At 41.3% G+C, this 16350-nt stretch overlaps 1 protein-coding gene across 1 annotated transcript in view; it reads left to right on the top strand.

Annotated features, from left to right (window-relative positions):
• The window catches only part of LOC106591129 (protein diaphanous homolog 3), a 667062-nt gene that overhangs the window by 263257 nt on the left and 387455 nt on the right, over positions 1-16350 (top strand). Inside the window, exon 16 of the mRNA XM_082963749.1 lies at positions 1606-1710. Within this exon, the coding sequence (XP_082819875.1) occupies positions 1606-1710 (105 nt within the window). The remainder of the gene's footprint in view (positions 1-1605; positions 1711-16350) is intronic.

Here is a 16350-nt window from a genome sequence, read left to right as displayed (position 1 = left end):
CAGCTAGTAAACACATTCAACTACATAAAGAACAGCTAGAAACACATTCAACTACATAAAGAACAGCTAGTAAACACATTCAACTACATAAAGAACAGCTAGTAAACACATTCAACTACATAAAGAACAGCATAGTAAACACATTCAACTACATAAAGAACAGCTAGTAAACACATTCAACTACATAAAGAACAGCTAGTAAACACATTCAACTACATAAAGAACAGCTAGTAAACACATTCAACTACATAAAGAACAGCTAGTAAACACATTCTACTACATAAAGAACAGCCAGAAACACATTCAACTACATAAAGAACAGCTAGTAAACACATTCAACTACATAAAGAACAGCTAGTAAACACATTCAACTACATAAAGAACAGCTTGTAAACACATTCAACTACATAAAGAACAGCTAGTAAACACATTCAACTACATAAAGAACAGCTAGTAAACACATTCAACTACATAAAGAACAGCTAGAAACACATTCAACTACATAAAGAACAGCTAGAAACACATTCAACTACATAAAGAACAGCTAGTAAACACATTCAACTACATAAAGAACAGCTAGTAAACACATTCAACTACATAAAGAACAGCTAGTAAACACATTCAACTACATAAAGAACAGCTAGTAAACACATTCAACTACATAAAGAACAGCTAGAAAGTCATTCAACTACATAAAGAACAGCTAGTAAACACATTCAACTACATAAAGAACAGCTAGTAAACACATTCAACTACATAAAGAACAGCTAGAAACACATTCAACTACATAAAGAACAGCTAGTAAACACATTCAACTACATAAAGAACAGCCAGAAACACATTCAACTACATAAAGAACAGCTAGTAAACACATTCAACTACATAAAGAACAGCTTGTAAACACATTCAACTACATAAAGAACAGCCAGAAACACATTCAACTACATAAAGAACAGCTAGTAAACACATTCAACTACATAAAGAACAGCTAGAAACACATTCAACTACATAAAGAACAGCTAGTAAACACATTCAACTACATAAAGAACAGCTAGAAACACATTCAACTACATAAAGAACAGCTAGTAAACACATTCAACTACATAAAGAACAGCTAGTAAACACATTCAACTACATAAAGAACAGCCAGAAACACATTCAACTACATAAAGAACAGCTAGTAAACACATTCAACTACATAAAGAACAGCTAGAAACACATTCAACTACATAAAGAACAGCTTGTAAACACATTGAACTGAACACACTGTCAATGTTTTTCCCCTTCAACAAAGGGACTGAGTTTTGTGTGCTTTATCTCTCTCTCTCCCTCCCTTTCGCTCTCTCTCTGTTTTCCTCTTCTCTCTCTCCCTATTTATCCTTCTTCTCTCTCTCTGCTGTCTCTCTCCCTCCCCCTCTCTCTGTCTCCCACTTCTCCATCGCTATCTCCTACGTCTCCCTCTTCTCTTTGGCTCTCTCTCTGTTGCTTGCTCTCTCTCTCTGTCGCTCTGTCTCTGTCGCTCTGTCTCTGTCGCTCTGTCTCTGTCGCTCTGTCTCTGTCTGTCTCTGTCTCTTTGTCTGTCTCTCTCTCTGTCTCTGTCTCCAGTTTGATGAGGAGTACCTGGGTCGACAGGAGGCTCAGGCTCAGCTGCTGAAGAGTGAAGAGAAGATCAATGAATTGCAGGCAGAGCTACTGGCCTTCAAGTCCCAGGTAACTCCACACACCACCACACCCACAGACAGATCCACAGACAGACACCGGGGTTTCTGTTAGGAAAATGTGGCCCCGGACATTTGACCGTCTGCATTTTATTTTAATGTACATACCGGACCCGTATGCGTTGGGTGTGTAACCTGATTAGGGCGTCCACCCACGGTGCTCAGAATCACACTAATCACATTTAGGTTATATGGTATTTCAACGGCGTGCACCCTTCTTACCGAATACCCATCCTCACTTCACAAAATGTTAGAATAACGTCCACGTTAACTTTTCCTCAGTCAACAAGACGTGACTAACAATCGGCAAAATCACTGGCCTATGTCGATCTATGATGAAAACAGCTAGCATGGGATGCTAATATGACTAGGATTATTATCAACTAGCATGGGATGCTAATATGACTAGGATTATCATCAACTAGCACGGGATGCTAATATGACTAGGATTATCATCAACTAGCACGGGATGCTAATATGACTAGGATTATCATCAACTAGCACGGGATGCTAATATGACTAGTATTATCATCAACTAGCATGGGATGCTAAAATGACTAGGATTATCATCAGCTAGCATGGGATGCTAATATGACTAGGATTATCATCAACTAGCATGGGATGCTAATATGACTAGGATTATCATCAACTAGCATGGGATGCTAATATGACTAGGATTATCATCACCTAGCACGGGATGCTAATTTGAGGCTACTTGTTGCAATGTCTCTATACAATGATTGGCTCCACGATATGGTAGGGGTTTGGCTATAGCAAGGTAAACCCATATATCTACATGTACATACTACCTCAATCAGCCTGACTAACCGCTGTCTGTATGTAGCCTTGCTACTGTATATAGCCTCGCTACTGTATATAGCCTTGCTACTGTATATAGCCTCTCTACTGTATATAGCCTGTCGTTTTACTGTTGTTTTATTTCTTTACCTACCTATTGTTCATCTAATACCTTTTTGCACTGTTGGTTAGAGCCTGTAAGTAAGGATTTCACTGTAAGGTCTACTACACCTGTTGTATTCAGCATTTCAAGGTCTACTACACCTGTTGTATTCAGCATTTCACTGTAAGGTCTACCTACACCTGTTGTATTCAGCATTTCACTGTAAGGTCTACTACACCTGTTGTATTCAGCATTTCACTGTAAGGTCTACCTACACCTGTTGTATTCAGCATTTCACTGTAAGGTCTACTACACCTGTTGTATTCAGCATTTCACTGTGAGGTCTACCTACACCTGTTGTATTCAGCATTTCACTGTAAGGTCTACCTACACCTGTTGTATTCAGCATTTCACTGTAAGGTCTACCTACACCTGTTGTATTCAGCATTTCACTGTAAGGTCTACTACACCTGTTGTATTAAGCATTTCACTGTGAGGTCTACCTGCACCTGTTGTATTCAGCATTTCACTGTAAGGTCTACCTACACCTGTTGTATTCAGCATTTCACTGTAAGGTCTACCTACACCTGTTGTATTCAGCATTTCACTGTAAGGTCTACCTACACCTGTTGTATTCAGCATTTCACTGTAAGGTCTACCTACACCTGTTGTATTCAGCATTTCACTGTAAGGTCTACCTACACTTGTTGTATTCAGCATTTCACTGTAAGGTCTACCTACACTTGTTGTATTCAGCATTTCACTGTAAGGTCTACCTACACCTGTTGTATTCAGCATTTCACTGTAAGGTCTACCTACACTTGTTGTATTCAGCATTTCACTGTAAGGTCTACCTACACTTGTTGTATTCAGCATTTCACTGTAAGGTCTACCTACACCTGTTGTATTCAGCATTTCACTGTAAGGTCTACACCTACACCTGTTGTATTCATCATTTCACTGTAAGGTCTACACCTGCTGTATTCAGCATTTCACTGTAAGGTCTACCTACACCTGTTGTATTCAGCATTTCACTGTAAGGTCTACTCCTGTTGTATTCAGCATTTCACTGTAAGGTCTACTCCTGTTGTATTCAGCATTTCACTGTAAGGTCTACCTACACCTGTTGTATTCAGCATTTCACTGTAAGGTCTGTCTACACTTGTTGTATTCAGCATTTCACTGTAAGGTCTACCTACACTTGTTGTATTCAGCATTTCACTGTAAGGTCTACCTACACCTGTTGTATTCAGCATTTCACTGTAAGGTCTACACCTACACCTGTTGTATTCATCATTTCACTGTAAGGTCTACACCTGCTGTATTCAGCATTTCACTGTAAGGTCTACCTACACCTGTTGTATTCAGCATTTCACTGTAAGGTCTACTCCTGTTGTATTCAGCATTTCACTGTAAGGTCTACTCCTGTTGTATTCAGCATTTCACTGTAAGGTCTACCTACACCTGTTGTATTCAGCATTTCACTGTAAGGTCTGTCTACACTTGTTGTATTCAGCATTTCACTGTAAGGTCTGTCTACACCTGTTTTATTCAGCATTTCACTGTAAGGTCTAACTACACCTGTTGTATTCAGCATTTCACTGTAAGGTCTGTCTACACCTGTTGTATTCAGCATTTCACTGTAAGGTCTACTACACCTGTTGTATTCAGCATTTCACTGTAAGGTCTACACCTGTTGTATTCAGCATTTCACTGTAAGGTCTACTACACCTGTTGTATTCAGCATTTCACTGTAAGGTCTACCTACACCTGTTGTATTCAGCATTTCACTGTAAGGTCTACCTACACTTGTTGTATTCAGCATTTCACTGTAAGGTCTACCTACACTTGTTGTATTCAGCATTTCACTGTAAGGTCTACCTACACTTGTTGTATTCAGCATTTCACTGTAAGGTCTACCTACACCTGTTGTATTCAGCATTTCACTGTAAGGTCTGTCTACTCCTGTTGTATTCAGCATTTCACTGTAAGGTCTACCTACACCTGTTGTATTCAGCATTTCACTGTAAGGTCTACACCTGTTGTATTCAGCATTTCACTGTAAGGTCTACACCTGTTGTATTCAGCATTTCACTGTAAGGTCTACACCTACACCTGTTGTATTCAGCATTTCACTGTAAGGTCTACCTACACCTGTTGTATTCAGCATTTCACTGTAAGGTCTACCTACACCTGTTGTATTCAGCATTTCACTGTAAGGTCTACCTACACCTGTTGTATTCAGCATTTCACTGTAAGGTCTACCTACACCTGTTGTATTCAGCATTTCACTGTAAGGTCTACCTACACTTGTTGTATTCAGCATTTCACTGTAAGGTCTACCTACACTTGTTGTATTCAGCATTTCACTGTAAGGTCTACCTACACCTGTTGTATTCAGCATTTCACTGTAAGGTCTACCTACACTTGTTGTATTCAGCATTTCACTGTAAGGTCTACCTACACTTGTTGTATTCAGCATTTCACTGTAAGGTCTACCTACACCTGTTGTATTCAGCATTTCACTGTAAGGTCTACACCTACACCTGTTGTATTCATCATTTCACTGTAAGGTCTACACCTGCTGTATTCAGCATTTCACTGTAAGGTCTACCTACACCTGTTGTATTCAGCATTTCACTGTAAGGTCTACTCCTGTTGTATTCAGCATTTCACTGTAAGGTCTACTCCTGTTGTATTCAGCATTTCACTGTAAGGTCTACCTACACCTGTTGTATTCAGCATTTCACTGTAAGGTCTGTCTACACTTGTTGTATTCAGCATTTCACTGTAAGGTCTACCTACACTTGTTGTATTCAGCATTTCACTGTAAGGTCTACCTACACCTGTTGTATTCAGCATTTCACTGTAAGGTCTACACCTACACCTGTTGTATTCATCATTTCACTGTAAGGTCTACACCTGCTGTATTCAGCATTTCACTGTAAGGTCTACCTACACCTGTTGTATTCAGCATTTCACTGTAAGGTCTACTCCTGTTGTATTCAGCATTTCACTGTAAGGTCTACTCCTGTTGTATTCAGCATTTCACTGTAAGGTCTACCTACACCTGTTGTATTCAGCATTTCACTGTAAGGTCTGTCTACACTTGTTGTATTCAGCATTTCACTGTAAGGTCTGTCTACACCTGTTTTATTCAGCATTTCACTGTAAGGTCTAACTACACCTGTTGTATTCAGCATTTCACTGTAAGGTCTGTCTACACCTGTTGTATTCAGCATTTCACTGTAAGGTCTACTACACCTGTTGTATTCAGCATTTCACTGTAAGGTCTACACCTGTTGTATTCAGCATTTCACTGTAAGGTCTACTACACCTGTTGTATTCAGCATTTCACTGTAAGGTCTACCTACACCTGTTGTATTCAGCATTTCACTGTAAGGTCTACCTACACTTGTTGTATTCAGCATTTCACTGTAAGGTCTACCTACACTTGTTGTATTCAGCATTTCACTGTAAGGTCTACCTACACTTGTTGTATTCAGCATTTCACTGTAAGGTCTACCTACACCTGTTGTATTCAGCATTTCACTGTAAGGTCTGTCTACTCCTGTTGTATTCAGCATTTCACTGTAAGGTCTACCTACACCTGTTGTATTCAGCATTTCACTGTAAGGTCTACACCTGTTGTATTCAGCATTTCACTGTAAGGTCTACACCTGTTGTATTCAGCATTTCACTGTAAGGTCTACACCTACACCTGTTGTATTCAGCATTTCACTGTAAGGTCTACCTACACCTGTTGTATTCAGCATTTCACTGTAAGGTCTACACCTGTTGTATTAAGCATTTCACTGTGAGGTCTACCTGCACCTGTTGTATTCAGCATTTCACTGTAAGGTCTACCTACACCTGTTGTATTCAGCATTTCACTGTAAGGTCTACCTACACCTGTTGTATTCAGCATTTCACTGTAAGGTCTACCTACACCTGTTGTATTCAGCATTTTACTGTAAGGTCTACCTACACCTGTTGTATTCAGCATTTCACTGTAAGGTCTACCTACACTTGTTGTATTCAGCATTTCACTGTAAGGTCTACCTACACTTGTTGTATTCAGCATTTCACTGTAAGGTCTACCTACACCTGTTGTATTCAGCATTTCACTGTAAGGTCTACCTACACCTGTTGTATTCAGCATTTCACTGTAAGGTCTACCTACACTTGTTGTATTCAGCATTTCACTGTAAGGTCTACCTACACTTGTTGTATTCAGCATTTCACTGTAAGGTCTACCTACACCTGTTGTATTCAGCATTTCACTGTAAGGTCTACACCTACACCTGTTGTATTCATCATTTCACTGTAAGGTCTACACCTGCTGTATTCAGCATTTCACTGTAAGGTCTACCTACACCTGTTGTATTCAGCATTTCACTGTAAGGTCTACTCCTGTTGTATTCAGCATTTCACTGTAAGGTCTACTCCTGTTGTATTCAGCATTTCACTGTAAGGTCTACCTACACCTGTTGTATTCAGCATTTCACTGTAAGGTCTACCTACACCTGTTGTATTCAGCATTTCACTGTAAGGTCTGTCTACACCTGTTTTATTCAGCATTTCACTGTAAGGTCTAACTACACCTGTTGTATTCAGCATTTCACTGTAAGGTCTGTCTACACCTGTTGTATTCAGCATTTCACTGTAAGGTCTACTACACCTGTTGTATTCAGCATTTCACTGTAAGGTCTACACCTGTTGTATTCAGCATTTCACTGTAAGGTCTACTACACCTGTTGTATTCAGCATTTCACTGTAAGGTCTACACCTGTTGTATTCAGCATTTCACTGTAAGGTCTACCTACACCTGTTGTATTCAGCATTTCACTGTAAGGTCTACCTACACTTGTTGTATTCAGCATTTCACTGTAAGGTCTACCTACACTTGTTGTATTCAGCATTTCACTGTAAGGTCTACCTACACTTGTTGTATTCAGCATTTCACTGTAAGGTCTACCTACACCTGTTGTATTCAGCATTTCACTGTAAGGTCTGTCTACTCCTGTTGTATTCAGCATTTCACTGTAAGGTCTGTCTACTCCTGTTGTATTCAGCATTTCACTGTAAGGTCTACTACACTTGTTGTATTCAGCATTTCACTGTAAGGTCTACCTACACTTGTTGTATTCAGCATTTCACTGTAAGGTCTACCTACACTTGTTGTATTCAGCATTTCACTGTAAGGTCTACCTACACCTGTTGTATTCAGCATTTCACTGTAAGGTCTGTCTACTCCTGTTGTATTCAGCATTTCACTGTAAGGTCTGTCTACTCCTGTTGTATTCAGCATTTCACTGTAAGGTCTACACCTGTTGTATTCAGCATTTCACTGTAAGGTCTACACCTGTTGTATTCAGCATTTCACTGTAAGGTCTACACCTACACCTGTTGTATTCAGCATTTCACTGTAAGGTCTACCTACACCTGTTGTATTCAGCATTTCACTGTAAGGTCTACACCTGTTGTATTAAGCATTTCACTGTGAGGTCTACCTGCACCTGTTGTATTCAGCATTTCACTGTAAGGTCTACCTACACCTGTTGTATTCAGCATTTCACTGTAAGGTCTACCTACACCTGTTGTATTCAGCATTTCACTGTAAGGTCTACCTACACCTGTTGTATTCAGCATTTTACTGTAAGGTCTACCTACACCTGTTGTATTCAGCATTTCACTGTAAGGTCTACCTACACTTGTTGTATTCAGCATTTCACTGTAAGGTCTACCTACACTTGTTGTATTCAGCATTTCACTGTAAGGTCTACCTACACCTGTTGTATTCAGCATTTCACTGTAAGGTCTACCTACACCTGTTGTATTCAGCATTTCACTGTAAGGTCTACCTACACTTGTTGTATTCAGCATTTCACTGTAAGGTCTACCTACACTTGTTGTATTCAGCATTTCACTGTAAGGTCTACCTACACCTGTTGTATTCAGCATTTCACTGTAAGGTCTACACCTACACCTGTTGTATTCATCATTTCACTGTAAGGTCTACACCTGCTGTATTCAGCATTTCACTGTAAGGTCTACCTACACCTGTTGTATTCAGCATTTCACTGTAAGGTCTACTCCTGTTGTATTCAGCATTTCACTGTAAGGTCTACTCCTGTTGTATTCAGCATTTCACTGTAAGGTCTACCTACACCTGTTGTATTCAGCATTTCACTGTAAGGTCTACCTACACCTGTTGTATTCAGCATTTCACTGTAAGGTCTGTCTACACCTGTTTTATTCAGCATTTCACTGTAAGGTCTAACTACACCTGTTGTATTCAGCATTTCACTGTAAGGTCTGTCTACACCTGTTGTATTCAGCATTTCACTGTAAGGTCTACTACACCTGTTGTATTCAGCATTTCACTGTAAGGTCTACACCTGTTGTATTCAGCATTTCACTGTAAGGTCTACTACACCTGTTGTATTCAGCATTTCACTGTAAGGTCTACACCTGTTGTATTCAGCATTTCACTGTAAGGTCTACCTACACCTGTTGTATTCAGCATTTCACTGTAAGGTCTACCTACACTTGTTGTATTCAGCATTTCACTGTAAGGTCTACCTACACTTGTTGTATTCAGCATTTCACTGTAAGGTCTACCTACACTTGTTGTATTCAGCATTTCACTGTAAGGTCTACCTACACCTGTTGTATTCAGCATTTCACTGTAAGGTCTGTCTACTCCTGTTGTATTCAGCATTTCACTGTAAGGTCTGTCTACTCCTGTTGTATTCAGCATTTCACTGTAAGGTCTACTACACTTGTTGTATTCAGCATTTCACTGTAAGGTCTACCTACACTTGTTGTATTCAGCATTTCACTGTAAGGTCTACCTACACTTGTTGTATTCAGCATTTCACTGTAAGGTCTACCTACACCTGTTGTATTCAGCATTTCACTGTAAGGTCTGTCTACTCCTGTTGTATTCAGCATTTCACTGTAAGGTCTGTCTACTCCTGTTGTATTCAGCATTTCACTGTAAGGTCTACTACACCTGTTGTATTCAGCATTTCACTGTAAGGTCTACTACACCTGTTGTATTCAGCATTTCACTGTAAGGTCTACCTACACCTGTTGTATTCAGCATTTCACTGTAAGGTCTACCTACACCTGTTGTATTCAGCATTTCACTGTAAGGTCTAAACCTGTTGTATTCAGCATTTCACTGTAAGGTCTACACCTACACCTGTTGTATTCAGCATTTCACTGTAAGGTCTACCTACACCTGTTGTATTCAGCATTTCACTGTAAGGTCTACTACACCTGTTGTATTCAGCATTTCACTGTAAGGTCTACTACACCTGTTGTATTCAGCATTTCACTGTAAGGTCTACTACACCTGATGTATTCAGCATTTCACTGTAAGGTCTACCTACACCTGTTGTATTCAGCATTTCACTGTAAGGTCTACTACACCTGTTGTATTCAGCATTTCACTGTAAGGTCTACTCCTGTTGTATTCGGCACACGTGACAAATAAACTTTGATTTGATTTACTACATTACCTCATTTGAAGTAAAACGTTCAGCTGTCAAATAATGAATTCTGTTTTGTAAATGTCTTTACTGCCTCCAGCTCATTGTGGTGTGTGACGTGCTGAATCCTGCCGAGCGTTGACTATAGCCTATGGTCTTCAGTCACCAGTTGGGAAATAAAACATTTTAATTTAACCGTGGCCATCAAAACAGTTAAAAACATGAAATAGAGTAGTCTGTTATGAGAAAGTGTAGTTGAATATAAAGTCTAATCCAATAGTCATCGTGTGGTTTGATAGAAACTGTTGTCTTTCGGCCATTTGAGGTGAGCAGTAATTATCCTACCGGTCGCCACACGGTCTCGTCTGTTTTTACTTCATTTTGTGTTTTAATCACTGATCTCTATCCTGTGAAAGGAAATTGTTCTTAAAGCAATTTATTCTGTCTGCCTCGTCCCTCTCCTCCTTCCTCTCTCCCTCCCTCTTCTCCACTCCTGAGAGTCCATGTCTCTCTCTCTTCCTTGGAAGATAACTGCACTCAAAGAACAAATGGAGAGAGAGAAAGAAAAGGAATAACTTTTCTGATAATATTTCAATTTGGGAGAGTAAACACATTGAGAGAATGCTCAACTGGCATCTCTCATTCTCTCTTTCTCCTCTCTCCTCTCTCCTTCTCATTCTCTCTTTCTCCTCTCTCCTCCTCTTTTTCTCTTTCTCTCTCATTCTTTCATTCTCTCCTCTCTCTTTCTCTAATCTCTCCTCTCTCCTCCTCTCTCCTCCTCTCTCATTCTGTTGAAGGCTGGGTTAGCTAGCTAGCGGTGGGACTGTACACCATCTCTCTCCCTCCTCTCCTCCTCTCTTATTCTGTTGAAGGCTGGGTTAGCTAGCTAGCGGTGGGACTGTACACCATCTCTCTCCCTCCTCTCCTCCTCTCTCATTCTGTTGAAGGCTGGGTTAGCTAGCTAGCGGTGGGACTGTACACCATCTCTCTCCCTCCTCTCCTCCTCTCTTATTCTGTTGAAGGCTGGGTTAGCTAGCTAGCGGTGGGACTGTACACCATCTCTCTCCCTCCTCTCCTCCTCTCTTATTCTGTTGAAGGCTGGGTTAGCTAGCTAGCGGTGGGACTGTACACCATCTCTCTCCCTCCTCTCCTCCTCTCTCATTCTGTTGAAGGCTGGGTTAGCTAGCTAGCGGTGGGACTGTACACCATCTCTCTCCCTCCTCTCCTCCTCTCTCATTCTGTTGAAGGCTGGGTTAGCTAGCTAGCGGTGGGACTGTACACCATCTCTCTCCCTCCTCTCCTCTCCTCTCATTCTGTTTAAGGCTGGGTTAGCTAGCTAGCGGTGGGACCGTACACCATCCCTACAGGGCTAAACTCACTATTCATGCTTTATCTGCTCCTTTAACTGTTGCCGCAGCACAGATAGAGGTTGTTAGGGGGGTTTGTGTAGCTTTTATAGTGAGCAGAGAAAAGCTGTTCTTCAAAGCCGTGTTCTGTTCATACGGCCTCACAGCGCCTTGCGTTCCAAATGGACCACTTTTCACTATGTAGTGGCCCTAGTGCACGATACAGGGAGGATGGTGCCATTTGGAACACATCCAGCTGTGTTGTGTGGGGTATACTGGCCTCACACTGAGCTGTGATTGTGTTCTGGGCTCTTAGAGTCAACACTCTCAGTCTGGTGTTAATGTGTTGTGATGGGTTGGGCTGGAGCAGGGGATAGGAGAATTTACCTTCTTCCACTCCTTTTCTCTTTCTCTCTGCTTTCTCTCTGCTCTCTCTCTGCTTTCTCTCTGCTCTCTCTCTGCTTTCTCTCTGCTCTCTCTCTGCTCTCTCTCTGCTTTCTCTCCTCTCTCTCTGCTTTCTCTCTCCTCTCTCTCTGCTTTCTCTCTTCTCTCTCCTCTCTCTCTCCTCTCTCCTCTCTCTCTCCTCTCATTATCTCTCTCTGCTTTCTCTCATTATCTCTCTCTCTCTTCAATCTCTCCTCTCTCTCTCCTCTCTCTCCTCTCTCTCTCTCTCTGCTCTCCTCTCCTCCCCGACACTCCCACACACACTTCTCCATTGTGTTCCTGTGTTTTAGTCCCCCCAGAGAGAGAGAGGGTTAGAGAGCATCCCAGGGTTGGCCTTAGTGGGGTTCTGCTCTTCAATATAAAACTGTTGGCTGGATCAATAGACCATTTGCTCTGTACCATACAATCTACACAGCTCTCTGTCCTGCCCTGCTTACACCGTGAAGTGAACCAACAGAGTGTTGTGATGAGGTTTGATCACTAAAGATGTTTACAACCGTCAGAACTGTTTGGTCATGTCGTCCTGTCATCCTGTCATCCTGCCCTGATGGATGAGAGAGACACGCGCTCACTCTCATTCTCTCTCTCTCTCCTCTCATTCTCTTTCTCTCTCTTTCTGTGTCGCGCTCTCTTTCTGTGTCGCGCTCTCTTTCTGTGTCGCGCTCTCTTTGTGTCGCGCTCTCTTTGTGTCGCGCTCTCTTTGTGTCGCGCTCTCTTTCTGTGTCGCGCTCTCTTTCTGTGTCGCGCTCTCTTTCTGTGTCGCGCTCTCTTTCTGTGTCGCTCTCTCTCTCTGTGTCGCTCTCTCTCTCTCTCTCTCTCTCTCTCTCTCTCTCTCTCTCTCTCTCTTTTGTAATAAGCCAACAGAATAGCCTCTCCAGTCTCCACAAGGCCCCTCCACAACACAACAACAGAACAACAGAACAACAGCTCCAGGCTGATTCACCTTGTATTACTCCTCTATATCTGTCATAGATGAGATTTGGTCTGTACACAATGTTACTGAGTCCCAAATAGCACTCTATTCCCTATTCCTTCAGAATGTATTCACACTCCGACACTCTTTCCACATTGTGTTGTGTTCCAGTCTGAATTTAAAATGGTTTAAATTGAGACGTTGTGTCACTGGACTACACACTATACCCCATAATTTCAAAGCACATACCTTGCATGGACTCCCTGTGTGTTCAGTAATAGTGTTTAACATGATTTTTGAATGACTACCTCATCTCTGTACCCCCACACATACAGTTATCTGTACGGTCCCTCAGTCGAGCAGTGGATTTCAAACACAGATTCAACTACAAAGACCAGAGAGGTTTTCCAATGACTCACAAAGAAGGGACCAGTATTGATAGATAGAAAGCAGACATTGATCATCCCTTAGAACGTGGTGAAGTTATTAATTACACTGTGGATGGTGTATCAATACACCCACTCACTACAAAGATACAGGCGTCCTTCATAACTCAGTTGCCGGAGAGGAAGGAAACCGCTCAGGGATTTCACCATGAGGACAATAGTGACTTTAAAACAGTTACATAGTTGAATGGCTGTGATAGGATATAACTGAGGATGGATCAACAACATTGTAGTTACTCCACAATATTAACCTAAATGACAGAGTGAAATGAAGGAAGCCTGTACAGAATAAAACATATTCCAAAACATACATCCTTTTTGCAATAAGGCACTAAAGTAGAACTGGAATAAATGTGGCAAAGAAATGAACTTTATGTCCTGAATACAAAGCCTTATGTTTGGGACAAATTCCAATACAACACATCACTGAATTTCACTTCATATTTTCAAGCATGGTGGTGGCTACATCATGTTATGGGTATGCTTGTCACTGGCAAGGACTAGGGAGTTTTTTAGGATAAAAAGAAATAGAATAGCGCTAAGCACAGGCAAAATCCTAGAGGAAAACCTGGTTCAGTCTGCTTTACAACAGACACTGGGAGATGAATTTACCTTTCAGCAGGACAATAACCGAACACACAAGGCCAAATCTACACTGGAGTTACTTACCAAATCAAATGTTATTGGTCACATACACATATTTAGCAGATGTTATTGGTTCATACACATATTTAGCAGATGTTATTGGTTCATACACATATTTAACAGATGTTATTGGTCCATACACATATTTAGCAGATGTTATTGTGGGTGTAGTGAAATGCTTGTGTTCCTAGCTCCAACATTGAATGTTCCTGAGCGGCCTAGTTACAGTTTTGACTTAATTCGGCTTGAAAATCTATGGCAAGACTTGAAAATGGCCATCTAGCGATGATCAATGACCAACTTGACAGAGCTTGAAGAATGTTGAAAAGAGGCATGTGGAAATATTTTACAATCACTCTGTGAATACTTATGTAAGTGAGATGGATGCAACACAGGTATTCACTAGCTACCTCTCTCAATTCAATTCAATTTAAGTGCTTTATTGGCATGGGAAACATATGTTAACTTTGCCGAAGCAAGTGAGGTAGATAATAAACAAAAGAGAAATAAACAAAATAAAAATAAACAGTAAACGTTACACTCACAGGAATGTCTCTCTCTCTCTCTCTCTGCCTCCCTCTCTCTCTCTCTCTCTCTCTCTCTCTGCTTCCCTCTCTCTCTCTCTCTCTCTCTGCCTCTCTCTGCCCCTCTCTCTCTCTGCCTCCCTCTCTCTCTCTCGCTCTGCCTCCCTCTCTCTCTCTCTGCCTCTCTCTGCCCCTCTCTCTCTGCCTCCCTCTCTCTCTCTGTCGCTCTCTCTCTCTGTCTCTTTCTGCCTCTCTCTCTGCCTCTCTCTCTCTGCCTCTGCCTCTCTCTCTCTCTCTGCCTCTCACTCTCTCTGCCTCCCTCTCTCTCTCTCTGCCTCCCTCTCTCTCTCTCTCTGCCTCTCTCTCTCTGCCTCTGCCTCTCTCTCTGCCTCTGCCTTTCTCTCTCTCTCTCTCTGCCTCCCTCTCTCTCTCTCTGCCTCTCTCACTCACTCACTCTCGCTCTCTCTCTCTCTCTCTCTCTCTCTCTGAGCATTTCCATGTTAACCCAGTCGTTAGGTTATGGCGGTGGAGAGGGTCGCTCCACAGTCCACACAACACACACACACTCACTGTTCTTGTATTGTCACCACTTTCTCTTCTCTGTTTCCAGCTGAGAGGCATGATCAATCAAGTGTAGGATCTCAAGGCGATTGTCAATATCCTGATCAATTGACAGAGTGCTTTCTATTGGAAGCATTTATTTTCAGCTCAACATCCAGTATTGATTAGATGGATTGTTTTCAGCACCGCTGGACACGAAGCAATCACTGATCAGACCTTTTTTACCCAGGATTCATCCTGTTGTTTAGTCCTGTCACCTGTTTTACCCAGGATTCATCCTGTTGTTTAGTCCTGTCACCTGTTTTACCCAGGATTCATCCTGTTGTTTAGTCCTGTCACCTGTTTTACCCAGGATTCATCCTGTTGTTTAGTCCTGTCACCTGTTTTACCCAGGATTCATCCTGTTGTTTAGTCCTGTCACCTGTTTTACCCAGGATTCATCCTGTTGTTTAGTCCTGTCACCTGTTTTACCCAGGATTCATCCTGTTGTTTAGTCCTGTCACCTGTTTTACCCAGGATTCATCCTGTTGTTTAGTCCTGTCATAGAGTATTCTTCTATTATATGATCATTGTTTTATTTATTTATTTTATTTCAACTTTATTTAACCAGGTAGGCTAGTTGAGAACAAGTTCTCATTTACAACTGCGACCTGGCCAAGATAAAGCAAAGCAGTGTGACACAAACAACAACACAGAGTTACACATGGAATGAAGAAACATACAGTCAATAACACAGAAAAATACTATATACTGTGTGTGCAAATGAGGTGAGATAAGGGAGGTAAAGCAATAAAAGAGGCCATAGTGGCGAGGCAATTACGATATAGCAATTAAACACTGGAGTGATTGATGTGCAGGAGATGAATGTGCAAGTAGAGATACTGGGGTGCAAAGGAGCAAGATAAATACAGTATTAACTGGGTGGTTCGAGCCCTAAATGCTGATTGGGTGAACAGCGTGGTATATCAGATCGTATACCACGGATATGACAAAACATTTATTTTTACTGTTCTAATTACCTTGGTAATCAGTTTATAATATCAATAAGGCACCTCTGGGGTTCGTGGTATATGGCCAATATACCACGGCTAAGGGTTGTGTTCACGCACTCCTTGTTGCATCGTGTCTAAGAACAGCCCTTAGCCGTGGTATATTGGTGTCGTGTCTTTGGGGTACCATTAAACTGAAGACATGTTTATCAATTAACTCCCTGCAATTATTATCACGCGATTAAACTGATTAATTGTTTAATTGTAATTAACTAGGAGATCGGGGCACCAAGGAAAATATTCAGATTACAAAGTTATAATTTTCCTAATATAACTTTCCTATATTATAACATTATATATTATA

Source organism: Salmo salar, chromosome 17, assembly GCF_965601325.2.
Source record: "Salmo salar chromosome 17, fSalSal1, whole genome shotgun sequence".
Lineage (NCBI taxonomy): Eukaryota > Metazoa > Chordata > Actinopteri > Salmoniformes > Salmonidae > Salmo > Salmo salar.
The sequence above is the reverse complement of the archived record's forward strand: the minus strand, read 5'-3'. Positions and strand labels throughout refer to the sequence as shown.